The sequence below is a fragment of the Poecilia mexicana genome, unplaced genomic scaffold, assembly GCF_051168715.1.
Source record: "Poecilia mexicana isolate PSO_F unplaced genomic scaffold, ASM5116871v1 scaffold_10, whole genome shotgun sequence".
Taxonomy (NCBI): domain Eukaryota; kingdom Metazoa; phylum Chordata; class Actinopteri; order Cyprinodontiformes; family Poeciliidae; genus Poecilia; species Poecilia mexicana.
This window is the reverse complement of record NW_028263379.1, coordinates 16608810-16625114: the sequence shown is the minus strand read 5'-3', so window position 1 is coordinate 16625114 and position 16305 is coordinate 16608810. Positions and strand designations below refer to the sequence as shown.

At 36.9% G+C, this 16305-nt stretch overlaps 1 protein-coding gene and 1 non-coding gene across 2 annotated transcripts; one reads left to right on the top strand and one right to left on the bottom strand.

The window, feature by feature from the left end:
* Positions 1-19: 19 nt before the first annotated feature.
* trnaf-gaa (transfer RNA phenylalanine (anticodon GAA)) lies at positions 20-92 on the bottom strand. The gene has a single exon. It is a non-coding gene; the product is annotated as a tRNA-Phe (tRNA).
* Positions 93-2587: 2495 nt separating this feature from the next.
* On the top strand, positions 2588-15776 carry LOC106915792 (protein NLRC3-like). Its single transcript, XM_014983644.2, has 13 exons — positions 2588-2973; positions 5636-5700; positions 5825-5926; positions 6413-6526; positions 6820-6933; positions 7951-8120; positions 8230-10012; positions 10109-10279; positions 11117-11287; positions 11391-11564; positions 12361-12537; positions 12663-12709; positions 13955-15776. Exons 2-13 carry the CDS (start codon positions 5693-5695, stop codon positions 14518-14520), a joined length of 3597 nt encoding a protein of 1198 aa, XP_014839130.2. The 5' UTR covers positions 2588-2973; positions 5636-5692; the 3' UTR covers positions 14521-15776.
* The last annotated feature ends 529 nt before the right edge of the window (positions 15777-16305 follow it).

The following is a 16305-nucleotide window of genomic DNA, read 5'->3' as shown; positions in this document are numbered from 1 at the left end:
TTTTGACATTTCTAAGATTTGCCGAAACCCGGGATTGAACCAGGGACCTTCAGATCTTCAGTCTGACGCTCTCCCAGCTGAGCTATTTCGGCGATGGCTCCTGTGCAAAAACCGCACAGCGTTCGGTCCTGGAGCTCGAAAACTGGCCACGTATAAGTTGACACTGTTGATGATGGAATGATGAAAGCTTGATTTCTGATGACAGGACAAGTCTCTCAAAAGCGAGAATGCCTTGTATTGACTAAAAGCAGGTATTATTGATAAAGAGCGACCTCAGCAAAGGTCCAGAGTGACATGAATGCCTTGTAGTGATCTTTTGATATTTCTAAGATTTGCCGAAACCCGGGATTGAACCAGGGACCTTCAGATCTTCAGTCTGACGCTCTCCCAGCTGAGCTATTTTGGCGAAGGCACTTGTGCAAAAACCGCACAGCGTTCGCTCCTGGAGCTCGAAAACTGGCCACGAATAAGTTGACACTGTTGATGATGGAGTGATGAAAACTTGATTTCTGATGACAGGACAAGTCTCTCAAAAGCGAGAATGCCTTGTATTGACTAAAAGCAGGTATTATTGATAAAGAGCGACCTCAGCAAAGGTCCAGAGTGACATGAATGCCTTGTAGTGATCTTTTGACATTTCTAAGATTTGCTGAAACCTGGGATTGAACCAGGGACCTTCAGATCTTCAGTCTGACGCTCTCCCAGCTGAGCTATTTCGGCGATGGCTCCTGTGCAAAAACCGCACAGTGTTCGGTCCTGGAGCTCGAAAACTGGCCACGTATAAGTTGACACTGTTGATGATGGAGTGATGAAAGCTTGATTTCTGATGACAGGACAAGTCTCTCAAAAGCGAGAATGCCTTGTATTGACTAAAAGCAGGTATTATTGATAAAGAACGACCTCAGCAAAGGTCCAGAGTGACATGAATGCCTTGTAGTGATCTTTTGACGTTTCTAAGATTTGCCGAAACCCGGGATTGAACCAGGGACCTTCAGATCTTCAGTCTGACGCTCTCCCAGCTGAGCTATTATGGCGAAGGCTCCTGTGCAAAAACCGCACAGCGTTCGCTCCTGGAGCTCGAAAACTGGCCACGTATAAGTTGACACTGTTGATGATGGAGTGATGAAAGCTTGATTTCTGATGACAGGACAAGTCTCTCAAAAGCGAGAATGCCTTGTATTGACTAAAAGCAGGTATTATTGATAAAGAACAACCTCAGCAAAGGTCCAGAGTGACATGAATGCCTTGTAGTGATCTTTTGACGTTTCTAAGATTTGCCGAAACCCGGTATTGAACCAGGGACCTTCAGGTCTTCAGTCTGACGCTCTCCCAGCTGAGCTATTTCGGCGATGGCTCCTGTGCAAAAACCGCACAGTGTTCGGTCCTGGAGTTCGAAAACTGGCCACGTATAAGTTGACACTGTTGATGATGGAGTGATGAAAGCTTGATTTCTGATGACAGGACAAGTCTCTCAAAAGCGAGAATACCTTGTATTGACTAAAAGCAGGTATTATTGATAAAGAACGACCTCAGCAAAGGTCCAGACTGATGACAATGCCTTCTACTAATCTTTTGATGCATGGTTGGGAAAAGGAAAAGAATACATTATGCATAGTAAATTCTAAAGTTAATGAATGACCAATTAAATATATGTCAGATAATTATTGTACCTGCAATAACATCTTGGATACTTTCTGTTCGTAAAGTAGATTTTTTATTATTTGAAATGAAGAACAAAGATAATTATCTCATTATGAATAAATATATTGTAGAAGAATACTTAAATCAGTATTCTTGGTGTTTACATATATTGATGCATCGCAAAATATAACTAATAGGTTAGGAACAGCGATTTTTGCACCACAGCTTCAAGTTGAAATTGGGAAAAGGATTAGTAATGGAATTTCGGTTTATAATTATTTATGTAATTATTTCTGAACTTAGAATTTGACATACTGTAATGACCACTCTCCTGTCCAGTAGATGGCGGTAGATGCACCTTTAGTTTGTTGCCTTCCGCTATTAAAACACAAAAGAAGAAGAAGAGGAGCAAGAGGAGGAGGAGGAAAATTTATAAAATGAGGGATACAATATCAGGTTTTAGGGAAAGGGAAAGAACTAGAATTCGTAGTAATTGAGGTATGGCTGATAAAATGTCAAAGAACGCAATACATAATCCTATTAGTTTTGCAGTTAGGACAAGTAAATCTGAAGGGAAAAGTAAAGTCAAAGAGGAGCTGATGAAAATATGGCAGAGAAGGTGGGATGAAAGTTTTACAGGAAGATGGTTTTATAAAATTCAGAAGTTTGTAGGAAGGAAAAGAAAGGGAAGAAGAAACAGGAAGGAGGAAAGAATAATAACGAGGTTAAGGTTCGGTCATACAGGGCTTAATTATTCACTTTTTAAAATACAGAAGCATAAAACTGAAAAGTGTGATTGTTGTGAGAAGTTTGAAACAATAGCGCATGTTATTTCAGAGTGTTATAAATATGAAGAAGAGAGAAGATGCATGTTGAGAGAGTGTGAAGGTATTAAAGAAAGGTTGAATTCATCAGATTTTTTGAGGAGGAATTTGGGGAGTAGACATATTCAAATAATTATTTGGTTTCTTAAAAAACAGTTATTTCATAGAATCTGAATAGAGTAAGATGGTGGTGAATGTGTAAAGAATAACGAAGAGTGGTATATAAAGATATATGCAAGTAAGGTTATATAAGAAGGTGTGTATGTGTGAGTGTATGTTTAGTCAGAAATTAATGTAGGGATTAGGTATGAAGTAAAAGTATATAGATCATCACGAACCACACTCCATACCAGTAAGTGGCGGTAATGCTACTGAAAGTTTGTTGCCAACCGCCAATAAAAAAACTAAGAAGAAGAAGAAGAAAGAAGAAGAGGAGGAGGAGGAGAAGAAGAAGAAGAAGGTTAGTTTCACTTGTTTTCTGTATTGTTTCAACTTTTATCGAGACACAGTAAGTAGCTTCATTCACTTTATCCGTTTTTGGAACTTTCTGCTGGATCTGACAACTTTAATCGGCTTATATGTTATTTAAGATCAAATTATGAAACGTTCATTGTTGTCCTGGCATTTTTATACGAAAAAAAGACATTGCACAACGAAAGAATTATTCGGCGCACCAAATTGCATATATCCCAAAAATACAGTTAGATTCAAATGTTTTATTATTATTATTATTATTATTGTTATTTCATTTTATTTTAATATTGTGCACAACACCAGTGATGTTGCATTTACCCTAGTGATAGGTCGTTTACGTAAATACATTACCCGTGGTCTGACGATATGTCCCTATTATGCAACATAACAACATGTTTTTAAACAATAAACTAATTGTTTAAAAACCCATCTTGTTTATTTGTTTCTTTATCATGGCCAAGAAGGGTTGAAGACTTTTCTGCCTGTCATCATGATTGGCTCAAAATCCACAAAGTTTATCTGATATGTTGAACCAGGTGATTTCACCATTACTAGTGAACAGTAATGACGAAACCACTACTGGTGTCATTGACTAGGTAAAAGAGAAACATTGCAGTGTAACATAAATGCCATGACTTTTACTCACCAGCCAGAAAAATGGTGATACAATGCCACATTAAGTTGCGCTTGTGACTTGTTTCTAGTGGAAAAAAAGGGAAGTAAATAGTTTTCTTCGATTACAGAAGAAGCAAAGACAGTCCTGCATTTCCCAACATGTTCCCTAAATCAAATTGTAAACTAAAGGAAGGAGAAAAAGATGGTTTGAGATTAGGGCTGTAATGATTCCTCGAATGATTTGAGTACCTCGATTACTAAAATATTCTTTTACAACAACCCTATTTGAGATTTAAAAGACTTTAAAAATGGTTCCACTCTTCCTGTGTCAGATTTTTTAAAATCTGAATCTCAACAAACGGTTTTTGGAATGCAAGAAATAATCTATAATCTGGAACGCTTTCACTTTTGGTGTGTTTTTTGTTTGTTTGTTGGAAACTGTGGTTCAGTGGATAGAGTTCACTTGCAATTGGAAGGTTGTTGGATTTATTCCTCCGTCATCAGCCACCTATTGATGTGCCCCTGGTTTAGTCTATTTAAAACAAACTAACTAATTTTCCTTTTAATTGTGGGGTGTGGGAACATAAACAAAATAACTAACTAAAGCTGCGTGCCTTTTTCATAAAGGAAAAGGCATTGTGCAAGATCACCTCTGAAAATCCAATTGGTATACTTCTCAGATAAGTTTTCCTGAAAACTCAGAAAAATGCAACTAAAAGGATCACATTTTTCATTATTTCAATTAGCTTGGAACACAGCATCTTCTTGCTATTTTATTCTTGGTACTCCTGACCCAAACACATCCAACCAGCACATTTTCACATAATTTGTAGTGCAAGGTTTTGGTTTGCTTAGAATTTCAGTTTTAGAAGAAACCCAACCTCCTGAAAAGGTTACAATTTCACAAACTCTACAAGTTATTCAGACCAAAGTTAACAAACCGTAGAGGTGGAAACTCTTCTGATACTTGATACACTTGGCCTTATTTTTGATCTGAAGCAACAACAGATTCTGGCTTTTTCCGGGAGAATTTTACTAAATTTTGTAAGAACCTTAAAAACTAAAATAAAACATATCCCTCCAACAAAACTATTTTCAGAGTAATTGAATGATGTCTATCCTTGCATGATGGGGCGGAAATTTGAAAAGCTAAAGCCTCACACGCCATTTCGTGCGAAGTGAAGTCCCCAATAACAGAAAAAGCTGATTCAGACCTCATATGTGAAACTACATCATTTGACCAGTTATGGAGTAGGAGGAGAGGAAGTAGTCACAAACAGATTCAGTTTCCAACTTAAGGTTACTACATAGGATAAGACGATATAAAATATTAGGTAATGAATTGTGGATGACATCATAGTGGCTTTATATAGTCAAACATTGGAAACCACCAGCCAACCCCCATGTAGAAGCAATAAGAGGCTAGGTCTACTATTTTTCAGATGAGAAGGACAAGGGTGCAGGTTTAGACACCCATCCTTCCATATCAGTGAGGTGGTGCAAGGTGGTTTATCCTTTAAAACAATGAGGAATTGTCTTTAAAACATTAAATGCAGTTTTAAAGTGATGGTTATTCCACTTTCACATATGTTTTCTTCTATCCCCGAATCACATTTTTCTCTGTGCCACACTCTAATTTTGTAGTAGGTCATGTGACTTCACATCATGAGATTATGTGACTTCTTCCTTTGGGTGTTTAAGGTCAAAGATATTTCCTATTTTCACCCATTACAAATCAGGTGTTTGTATACTTGGATGAACAGTGAAGTGTTGTGTAATTTATATAGCTCAGTGTTAATAGATTAAATATTCATAGACTTGTTTAGAAATGTTCATGTAACGTGTCTCCTTCTTAGCCAAGGCTTCTGAAATGCTGATTGGTAATTGGAGATAATCGACTTAAGGTTGCAAGGACTTGTATAAATGAACAGTTAGAGTGATCTAGTTTTGAACAAACACCTTTTAATTAAAGACCAGTTGCATCTTTCTGTCAGATCAGATGTTGCCTCTATAGACTGCTGCTTCATCATTCATACAATCATCATCATTATTCACTCGATACTATGTGTGTTGTGTTACAGGTCAGAGAGTGCTGAACCTGGACAGTGCTTCAATGAATCATCTTGATTCCAAATAAGATGACAGCGTGAGACTTTTTTGTTTTTTTTTAATCAAAAACATTGACATATTTGAGTTTGGACAATGCTTTGTGATATTTTCAGTTTGTCATACAAGTTTGATTGTCATATCTGTTTTGTGATTTGTTGTAGAAGTGGACTGCAGTTTTGTTCTACCTGTATGCCAAGCAACAATGATGTGATAAAGGAGCTTCCCAATGACCTTAAAGGACAGCCCTCATCTGCTGAACTGATGTAAGCTGTCAATAACGACCATGATACTGCTGAAATGTTCTGATATTTTGGAAAGATACATAAACTAGGGCTTGGCAAAATGATCTAAAATTTTGCAACATTCGTTTGGAAACTAGATGGGTACTAGATATCAAGAGAGTCCTCCCTGTATTATAAGTTTTCACTCAGGCTGACTGAAATGGTAGGATTGAAATTGTAGTCATTGCCAGTCTTAGCAGAGCAATCATGCAGACATATTTTTGCTTTTGACATTCTCAGGGATGGAAAAATAAACTTCGTTAATTTAACCAGACTTGTTTCATTGAACTTTCTGTAATAAATAAGCCAGCCTCTTGTTTTTTTTATTACAGTCTAGTTGTGTCTGACTGACTGTTCACATATTTTAAATTAAGACAGAATAATAATTTGCTAGAGGTGTGACTATGGGAAGATCTACAGAATGAATTACTTTTTGTGCTAAAGTTGTGTAATTTTACTTTGATTCAGGAGACTGCTGGACAGAGGAGACTTTCCTAGCCCTATCTGCGTGTCCTGTAGGAGTGATGCATCAAAGGACCTTCACTTTGACTTTAAAGCAGAGTCCTTATCTGCTGAAGAGATGTAAGATGAACTTCAAGAAAGTTTGTTTAAAAATAGACTGAATTGATATTATTCAAGTGAAAATGTTTGTATCTGAGATGTATATCAAAGAGATATGGCATTTGAAGAGATTGGATGGATGGATGGATGGATGGATGAACGGAACCAGACTTCTCATCTGGCCGTTTTGAAAACCAACAGCAATCTGCAGAATAACAACTAATAACACTATCTTTTCACCCTGCCATGCTTAGATTAGACATTTTTAGCATATATATAATTTTTTATTTATTTTTTGCTTGACTTTATTTCAGAATCCAGCTACGGAGCCCAAACTCACCCAGTCCTAGCTGTGCATCATGCAGGAGTGATACATCAAAGGATGTTGTCATCTTCTTTAAAATACATCCATCATCTTCTAAACAAAAGTAAGCTGTTATTGAAACGACACAGATTTGTTGAGGCATTTTGAGAATGTGTTAATTTGTTGTTAGCAGTGTTTTATTGCACTTATTTACTGCAATTATAACTGTTGAACCTCAAATGTATTAATATTTACAGATTAAAATGCTTTAGTATTAGACATGTAAAAACTCTATAAATTAAATGATGATGGGAAATCACCATTTAATTTTCCATCATCATTGGTCTTTCAGTGTATAAATGGATATACACTGAATATTTAGATGGATGTTTAAAAGCTCATTAGTTGCTTAGCATTTTTACTTGTTTTATGCACCATTATCTCATGTGATGCATTTTGGATGCAGTAATACCCGAGTACAATCAAGCTTGTGATATAATGTTGTGACCCAAACATTTATTTTCAATATCAGTTATTATGAGTAAATAGATCAATTTGAAACAACCCAACATCTCAAAAAATGTTTTCTGTGCTACATCATGATAATTTTTTAAACAAAAGTAAAGTAACACATGCTAATTGGTATTTATTAGAGATGCGCTAATAGTTGGCATGTGGTGTTTGCTGACCAGCGGTTTTGACCTTCCGACTCTGATTCCTACCAATTGCATTTTATCTAAGGATGATAACACAGGACATTAAAGAATATGCAACAGGTTCTTTGAGAGAAATGGTGTATTTTTTATTTCAGCGTGAAATGAAGACATTTCAGGATTGTCCCCTTTTATAGATCAAAGCATGAGTCCCAAATCTGTATATAAGTGTACGTACATTTAAAATAAGGGATGCATTTATACAGTAAAAATAGTCTTTGATGCATTTAATGAATAGGAAAAAAAAAATGTTTTGGTGTTTGACCAAAACACCAATCACACTTATCGATGTGTTAATCAATCAGTGTGATCTCTAACTAATTAATACATCTCTACTATTCACAATAACCACAACTTAAGTTTTGATATTATTAATTCCTTCAAGTTTGATTTTTAATTTTAAACTTGCTCTTTCTTATTCTCCATAGACATGAACAGAAAAGCTCACAGGAGTGTTTCTGCCTACAATATACCGAAGATTTTGTAAATCTGTGGGAGGATGGAAAAGTGTTGGTAGAGGGGGCATCATTACCGGAGGTCATAAAGCAAGACCTTGACCAAGTTCATCTGAAGCAGCTAATTGATCATATTCTCAAAAGTAAGAAAATCTTCCCTGAGATAGAAATCTTTTTATTTTTTTTACATGTAAATTAAGTGTGCGAAATGTACTTATTATAATTCCCTAATAGATTTTTTTGTTTATTCAGGTGCAGTTTGTCAACGCAAACTTAAATCAACTCTGACAAATAAGTTTCAGTGTGTGTCTGAAGGGATTGATAAGGCAGGAAAACCAACCCCTCTGAATAAGATCTACACAGACCTCTACATCACAGAGAGTGGAACCAGAGAGGTGAATGAAGAACATGAGTTTAAACACATCGAAACAGTTTCCAGAAAGCAAAGCGGAGAAGAAGTGACAATCGGACTGGAACAGCTCTTCAGAGGTTCACCTGGACAAAATAACCCAGTCAGAACAGTGATAACGAGGGGAGTGGCTGGCATTGGAAAAACTGTCCTAACACAGAAGTTCACGCTGGACTGGGCTGAAAACAAAGCCAACCAGGACATCCAGTTCGTATTCCCCTTCACATTCAGGGAGCTGAATGCTCTGAAAGGCAAAGAGTTCAGCTTGGTGGAACTCATTCATAATTTCTTTACTGAAACCAAGGAAATTTGCGGGTTTATTGAGTTCCAGGTCATATTCATCTTTGATGGTCTGGATGAGTGTCGACTTCCTCTGGACTTCCAAAACAATGAGATCCTGACTGACGTTACCAAGCCTGCGTCAGTGGATGCCCTTCTGACAAACCTCATCAGAGGGAAATTGCTTCCCACTGCTCGTCTGTGGATAACCACTCGACCTGCAGCAGCCGGTTGGATCCCTCATGACTATGTTGACATGGTGACAGAAGTCAGGGGGTTTGATGACCCACAGAAGGAGGAGTACTTCAGAAAACGATTCCAGGATGAGGAATTGGCCAGCAAGATTATCTCCTACATCAAGACATCAAAAACCCTCCACAACATGTGCCACATCCCAGTCTTCTGCTGGATCGCTGCTACAGTTGTGGAGGACGTCTTTCAGACAAGTCAGACCAAAGAGCTGCCAAAGACAATGACTGAGATGTACATCCATTACCTGCTGGTCCAAACCAAAGTTAAGATGGTGAAATACGATGGGGACAGTGAGACAGATGAACACTGGAGTTCAAAGAGGAAGCAGATGATGAAGTCTCTGGGAAAATTAGCTTTTGAGCAGTTGCAGAAAGGAAACTTAATCTTTTATGAATCAGATTTGAGAGAATGTGGTATCAGTGTCCAAGGTGCTTCAGAGTACTCTGGAATGTTCACACAGATTTTTAAAGTAGAGAGAGTGCTGTCTGATGACAAACTGTTCAGCTTTGTACATTTGAGTATTCAAGAGTTTCTTGCTGCTCTTTATGTCCATTTGAGCTTCACAGAGTCTGGTGTCAATCATCTGAAAGAAAAAACCCCATCAACATTGCCCACATTGTTGAAGAAACCAACGATCCTCAGTTTTTACCACAGTGCTGTGAACAGGACCTTACAGAGTCCAAATGGGCACCTAGATTTGTTCCTTCGCTTTCTGTTGGGACTTTCACTGGAGACGAATCAGAAACTCCTGCATGGCCTCTTGAGACAAACGGAAAGAAGCTCTCAGATCAATCAGGAAACTGCTCAATACATTAAAGAGCAAATCAATGAAAATCTGTCTACAGAGAAAAGCATCAATCTGTTCCACTGTCTGAATGAACTGAAAGATGATTCTCTTATGCAAGAGATCCAGCAGTTCTTATCTGCAGGAGCACTACGCACTGATAAGTTGTCTCCTGCCCAGTGGTCGGCCCTGGTCTTCTTCTTCTTATCTTCAGAAGAAAGTCTTGATGTATTCGACTTTACCAGGTTTTCTGTCTCTGAAAACGTTCTTCTCAGGCTGCTGCCTTTGATCAAAGTCTCAAAGACAGTTGTGTAAGTGCACATTTTATTTCAATGTCATTTGCTTTGTTGGTAAAAGCTTAGCAAAAGATTAACCCTGTTAAATTTTTTTTACATGTTTTTTTTCAGACTGACTTTCTGTGCCCTTTCACAAAGTGGTCTTGAAGCTTTGTCCTCAGTTCTCAGCACCAAGTCTTCTTTGAGGGAGCTGGATCTTAGTAACAACAACATGCAAGATTCAGGAATGAAGCAGATTGTTGAGGGATTGAGGAACCCAAACTGCGCACTCAGTACTCTTAGGTGAGATATTCAGAACCAAACTTAATACTCAAGGTGGTAACAGTACTCTTTCACCTGTTTAATATATTGAGTATTACAATTACTACCTGTTCTGTTTCATTTTAAAGTATTCAATTATTTTTGTTAGAATTAGTTCAAACGACTTTGTTTGGTGCCTGTAGAGATTATTTTGTCTACAAATGAAATAATTTCTATTGCAAAAAATAATGTATGCATATATTATGAAAATATATTGTGGATAATTATTAAAATAGTATTTTGAAATTTATCTTTGAATTATATAGCAACACCTATAGTTTTGGAGCAGGTTTTGGGTTCATGTTTTTTATGACATCTGTGGTGTAAACTGTTGCATTCAAGATTTTATTTGCTTAGCAGAAGTTCAACCTTTTTAATTTGGTTCTTTTCTTTCTGATTGGATAAATATTTTCAATAGCAGAAGGTTCTGTATCTGAAGTTGTACTTATTTCAGGGTCGACAATCTTTCATGGTTTCTGACCTTTACTTTAATGGACAGATTTCCCCAAACTCCATTCATTTTTGGACATTATCAGTTTTGGACAAAACCATTTTGTCCAAAACCGATCTTGCATCAAAAAATATTTTTGAAATGATCCTTTTGTAGAAAAGATGACCAAATCACCGGTTTTTCCTTAAGCAGGAAGGCAAACAATTTGGTAAATGTGGTTTACAAAAGTGTTTGATTCTCAGTCAATGTTGCCTGAACTAATTTTATCTACTATTTTTCAGTCTTCCAGAAGGTTACATGCACAGGACAAACACATTTCTGATAATTTTATCTGATCAGAAAAGGTCTTGTTTTTAATTTTTCTTCAGAATGAGGGGTTGTTCCATCTCAGAGAGAAGTATTGACATCTTACATCCACATCTGAGCAGCTTCTCTCGACTGAGAGAGCTTGACATGAGCAACAACAACTTGCAAGGTTCAGCAGTGGATAAGTTGTCTGAGGGACTGAGACGCTCATTTTGTCAACTGGAAATTCTCAGGTCAGAATGGAGTAAAGCAAAATTTGAAATTTAGCCATTACATCTTTTGGATGTGCTTGACATAATATTTTGTCTGTTCTTTTCCATTTCTTTTTCCCCATAGACTGAATCATTGTTGCCTCTCAGAAACCAGTTGTGAAGCTTTGTCTGCAGTTCTCAGCTCTGAGTCTGCTTGCCTTAAAGAGCTGGAACTAAGTAACAACAACCTGCGGGATTCAGGAGTGAAGCTGCTATCGACTGGACTGGAGAGTTCGTACTGTCGGCTAGAAACTCTAAGGTAATCCCTGACTAATGAGCTCATTGGATGATTGTTGAGCTCAGTCCAGTAAAATTCTGACTCAAAGCAAAAGTGCTAGTTAAAAAAGGGACAATATTCTTAGTGAAACCCGTCAGGTATTTTATCAGAAAAATAAACCTTAAATAATACTACACGAGTAAATTACATGAGGACCAAGAAAACAAGTTCTGGTGAGAACCCAATGAAATTTTTGCCACTTCTGATGCGTTTATTTTGGGCATTCTGAAGCCTTTTTGCTTTGTGTTATTTTAGTGTATTAGTTTAATTTTAAAATGTTACTGTGCTTTGTGAAAGTGGTCAAACCACCTAATTTCTTTTTCTTAAAATTGACACAGAAAAACATACTTCCTTTAAAAACATACTTGTCTTTTATTGGATAGGGCAAAACAGTTGCCCATAATCATGATGTACAAAGAAAAAGATTTGCTAAAAAATAATAATTATTTTTAGCAAATAGATTTTTGTTAATTATTTGCTCATTTTTTAGCTAATAATTTTCTAGAAGTGTGATGTACAATATACATTTACTCTACATCCTGAAGTACAAGTAACCTACCTTCAGAAAGCATGTAGGTACTAAAATAGCTCGGACTTGGCAAGATATCTAATATAATCCTTATTTTTATTCTGAAAATAAAGTTTTGTCATTTCCCAACATCTATAAAAGAAAAACATAGTGCCATCACTTTTGTTGACCAAAGTCTTCAGATTGTGAGAATGACATAATTTCTAAAGTCCTGCATTGTGCTCACACTGCATTGTTCTGTGTGTGTAGACTGTCTGGCTGTCTGGTCACAGGAGAAGGATTTGCTTCTCTGGCATCAGCTTTGAATTCCACCTCTTCCCAGCTGACAGAACTCGATCTGACCTATAACCATCATTCAGATGACGCTGGAGTAAAGCTTCTATCTGCTAATTTGAAGGATCCACAGTCCAAGCTTCAAGTTCTCAGGTATGGTATAAAGGCCTGATTCAGTCTCAGACAATTTCACTTTGTTGAGGCGAAGAAAATATGTTACTGTCATTGTGTGACGTAAAGAAGCATCAACGTTTTTCTTCCCTACTAAATTTCTTCAGAACACATCCAGCTGGAGTCGAGTGGTTAACACCAGGACTGAGGAAATGTAAGTACGGTTTTGTTTTTGAACTTATCACTAGTTTACATCTAAAAAGCAAGCTCCAGGCTATTTTACTTATTGGTAATTTTCAGGTATGAGATCAGAAACTGGGACCTAAATTAACAAATGGGAACAAAAGCCAGATTCTACCTACAGCAAACTCCAAAAAAAAAAAAAAAAAAACATTTTGATGTTTAGGCTGTGGGTTCACACTGATCCGGTGTTTTGGGAGACCAGAAACAATCATTTTTGAAGCTAGGTTCCAGAGTGGAAGAATTTCAAAATGCCTGTTTCATGTTTCAGTGTTGTGATGGCTGGAGAGCCACAAGTTTGGCATGTTTATTCTTCTCTACATAAGGTGATTGGGTTACCTCATATAGCTCGAGTTGCACCTGAAAGGGGGTTGTGACAGGTATAAAGGCAGCTCAAATACAGTGCTGCAGGACTGTCACGGCTCTGTCTCTCTCTTTGAAGCTGGCTAATGTTTTTGGATAGCTCTTTTTTATTTCTGGGTCAATCAATCTTATCACCAATTCAGGCTGAATGTTTTTTTTTTTCTATGATTGACTTAATCCTCTTTTCACAGTGAACAGTTTTTTGACATAAGTACATTTGAGCAAGATAAGCTTTGTCTGTGGAGTCTCTAATTTTGTTCCTAAATGAAACATGTAGTCATAAAGTAGCTCCATCTCTCTCTGTGACTGGTGTGTGCCTCACTCACACACACAGTGTTACAGCGCCACCAATTGGCCTGGCATGCCTACTACCATGCCGTCGGTGGCACAACATCCTCTAGTTTGGACGGACATTTTCTCTTGTTTATAAAAATTCACCATGTTCGTCTCTGTGTGGACGACGTCGTAGATTATGCTTAGTTTATTACGGAGGAAATGGGATGCAGAATATCTTACAGGTGAACAGCTAAAGGAATGAACAAAATGAAACATGACAAAACAAAGGGGAAAACTTCACCATCAACATGCTGCATTGTAATAAACAGTCCATCTGTTGGGGTGCATATTTATACATATCTTTCTTAGAATGTTTTTTTTTTTTTTTTTTTTTTGCTATATTGCCTAAAAGCTGTAACAATAGTTTTATAACATAGTTAGAAGGATAGATGTGTTTATTGAAATGTCCAGGTGGGATAAAGTGGAGAGGGGATACAGGTTAATGTGTTGCATTATAACTATTATTACTGTGAATCGCAGGATTTACTCACAAGGCATTATTTTCTGTTTTGCTCTTCAGATTGGTGTAAACTCACAGTCGACACAAACTCGGTGAACCGAAATGTGAAACTGTCAGACAACAACACAAAGGCATCATACATGGAGGAGGCTCAGCCATATCCCGATCATCCGGACAGGTTTGAGAGGAACCATCAGGTGATGTGTTCAAATGCTCTGACAGGTCGCTGTTACTGGGAGGTCGAGCTGATGGGAGGGGTTCACACTTCAGTGAGTTACAAAGGAATTACCAGGAGAGGAGAGGAAAATGATGGCTGGTTTGGTGGAAATGACCAATCCTGGACTTTGTTCTATGATGGCAGGTCTTACTCTGTCTGGCACAATAAAAAAGGAATATCCATCCCTTACACCACAGTGGTCACCCACACTTCATCTCACAGAGTAGCAGTGTATTTGGACTGGCCGGCAGGAACGCTGTCCTTCTACAGAGTCTCCTCGGACACATTGATCCACATCCACACTTTCCACACCACATTCACTGAAGCTCTTTATCCAGGATTTGGATTGTGGTCTTGGGTCAATGTTCCAAAAGGTTCATCAGTGCATCTGATCTCTTTATTGGACTGATCAGGTCTTTCAGCACAAGACGTACCAAGCTAGCACGTTTCAGCTTAACCAGCTTCTTTGCTGTATTGACGTTACAATTTACTTGCAATGTGATGCAACTCTTATTTTGTTGCATCGTAAACTGTTTTGTCAAAGTTATTTATTCACATATTTATTCATTTATGTATTTCTTTTATTAAATGCTTTTTAACTGCATGTAATAGTAAAACTCAATGAGCCAGTAAATAATGGTTAAGAAGCTTAATCAGAAATATTATTTGACTTTGTTATAAATGGTCTTTGTGTTTTATATATAAATTGTCTTTTAATCTTGAGAGTAATAAAGGTAATTTATTAGGATAAAATAATATCCATAGGTGGTTTTGAATGGTACTGAAAAAATTTGAATGTGACTCAAAGGAATTAATTCTGCCTAAATATTTCCAACCAGCTCTTTTAGTATTTGATTGAATCTGTTTGTATCAAAGAGATGAATCAAAGGAGAAAGGACTCATTATTTATGCGGAGACACATTGTTACTGAGGTCAGGGAAAATAATTGTACTAGTTTTATTATAACCGAGCTGTACTGTAGTGTGTTTGTGTACGTTCAAATGGACTGTCATTTAAGTATTGCTGAATTTAAGGACTGTATTTTGTTGCGTTGTATTATACATTCAGTATGTTGCACTTTCGTGCTCGGGAGAAGGGGTATCCCAGCTTATTTTCTGATGTAGCAGAAGGTCAATGCAATTTTTAAACTGGGCATATTTAACATGAATAACAGTAACCTGTTACAGTACCAGGAGAAACGTTACATGAGGGACTTTGCATGTGTGGAGAAATACCAAAGCAAAACCAAAACAGGTTTAAATACTCAAGCTGCAAATATTTTTTATTTTACTGCCATCAAACATCTTTACTAAAATTGGCAATATCACTTTAAATGATTACCGTAAATTAAATTTTTCCCCCCCAAAAATTATCTTTTTTTTTTTCACGAGATGACATGATTGTACAGCAGTATCTTTTCTCCTGGTAATAAACTCCTGTTCATTTTCCAGTTTTATTTCCTTTTATATATTGTCAGTAGTTTTGCACACCATTTTTCTTCTTGTTTTATTCACTCAGGTCATTTTACTTGCACATTGTTTTAAGTTTGTTCATGCCTCTCCGTAACTTGTCTTTAACTTTTTATTTAGAGTTCTGTTCTCTTTGAGTTACTGTATGTGTATTTCAGTTGTTTCTGGAAGTTATTAAAAGTTTATTTTTTACCTATCTACATTGTTATGGATCATTTTTGACTCTGGTTTTTCTTTGCAAGATAAACTGACATTTGTAGTTTAAACCGGTATACTTACACAACCTTCTCAAAATGAACTGTAGGAATTTAACCCCATTCCTTTTCACCAAACCTACGGTAATTTCCTTAGGAGTCAAGTCAGAGCTTTGTGATTGCAGTATTGCAACGTTTATTTTAATTTATTTAAGCCACTTTGGACCTAATTTGGTGAAGTGCATAAGGTCGTTGTCCATTTGGAAGACACAATTGTGTCCAAGCTTTAGCCTCCAACCTGATGTCTTGATCGGTTGTTTTAGTCTTTTCACATGTAACCGTAATACGATGTTTTCAGTTTTACAAAATTGATTAGAAGTCTCTCTTACAAGAGAATCGTGCCCAAGACTGACAGAAGCACACATATTTTACTTAACATTCATAGCAAAACTAAAAAAAGTTAACACTATCATCAATCAATAAAATTAAAAGCTGTTCAGTCATCTTTTCAGATGAAAGTACATTTTGCAT

Bases quoted from the DNA above. Each gene is read 5' to 3' on its own strand.
- LOC106915792 (XM_014983644.2), top strand. The intron at 5,927-6,412 runs GTAAGCTGTCAA...ACTTTGATTCAG, and splicing joins CCCTCATCTGCTGAACTGAT to GAGACTGCTGGACAGAGGAG. The intron at 11,288-11,390 runs GTCAGAATGGAG...TTTTCCCCATAG, and splicing joins TGTCAACTGGAAATTCTCAG to ACTGAATCATTGTTGCCTCT.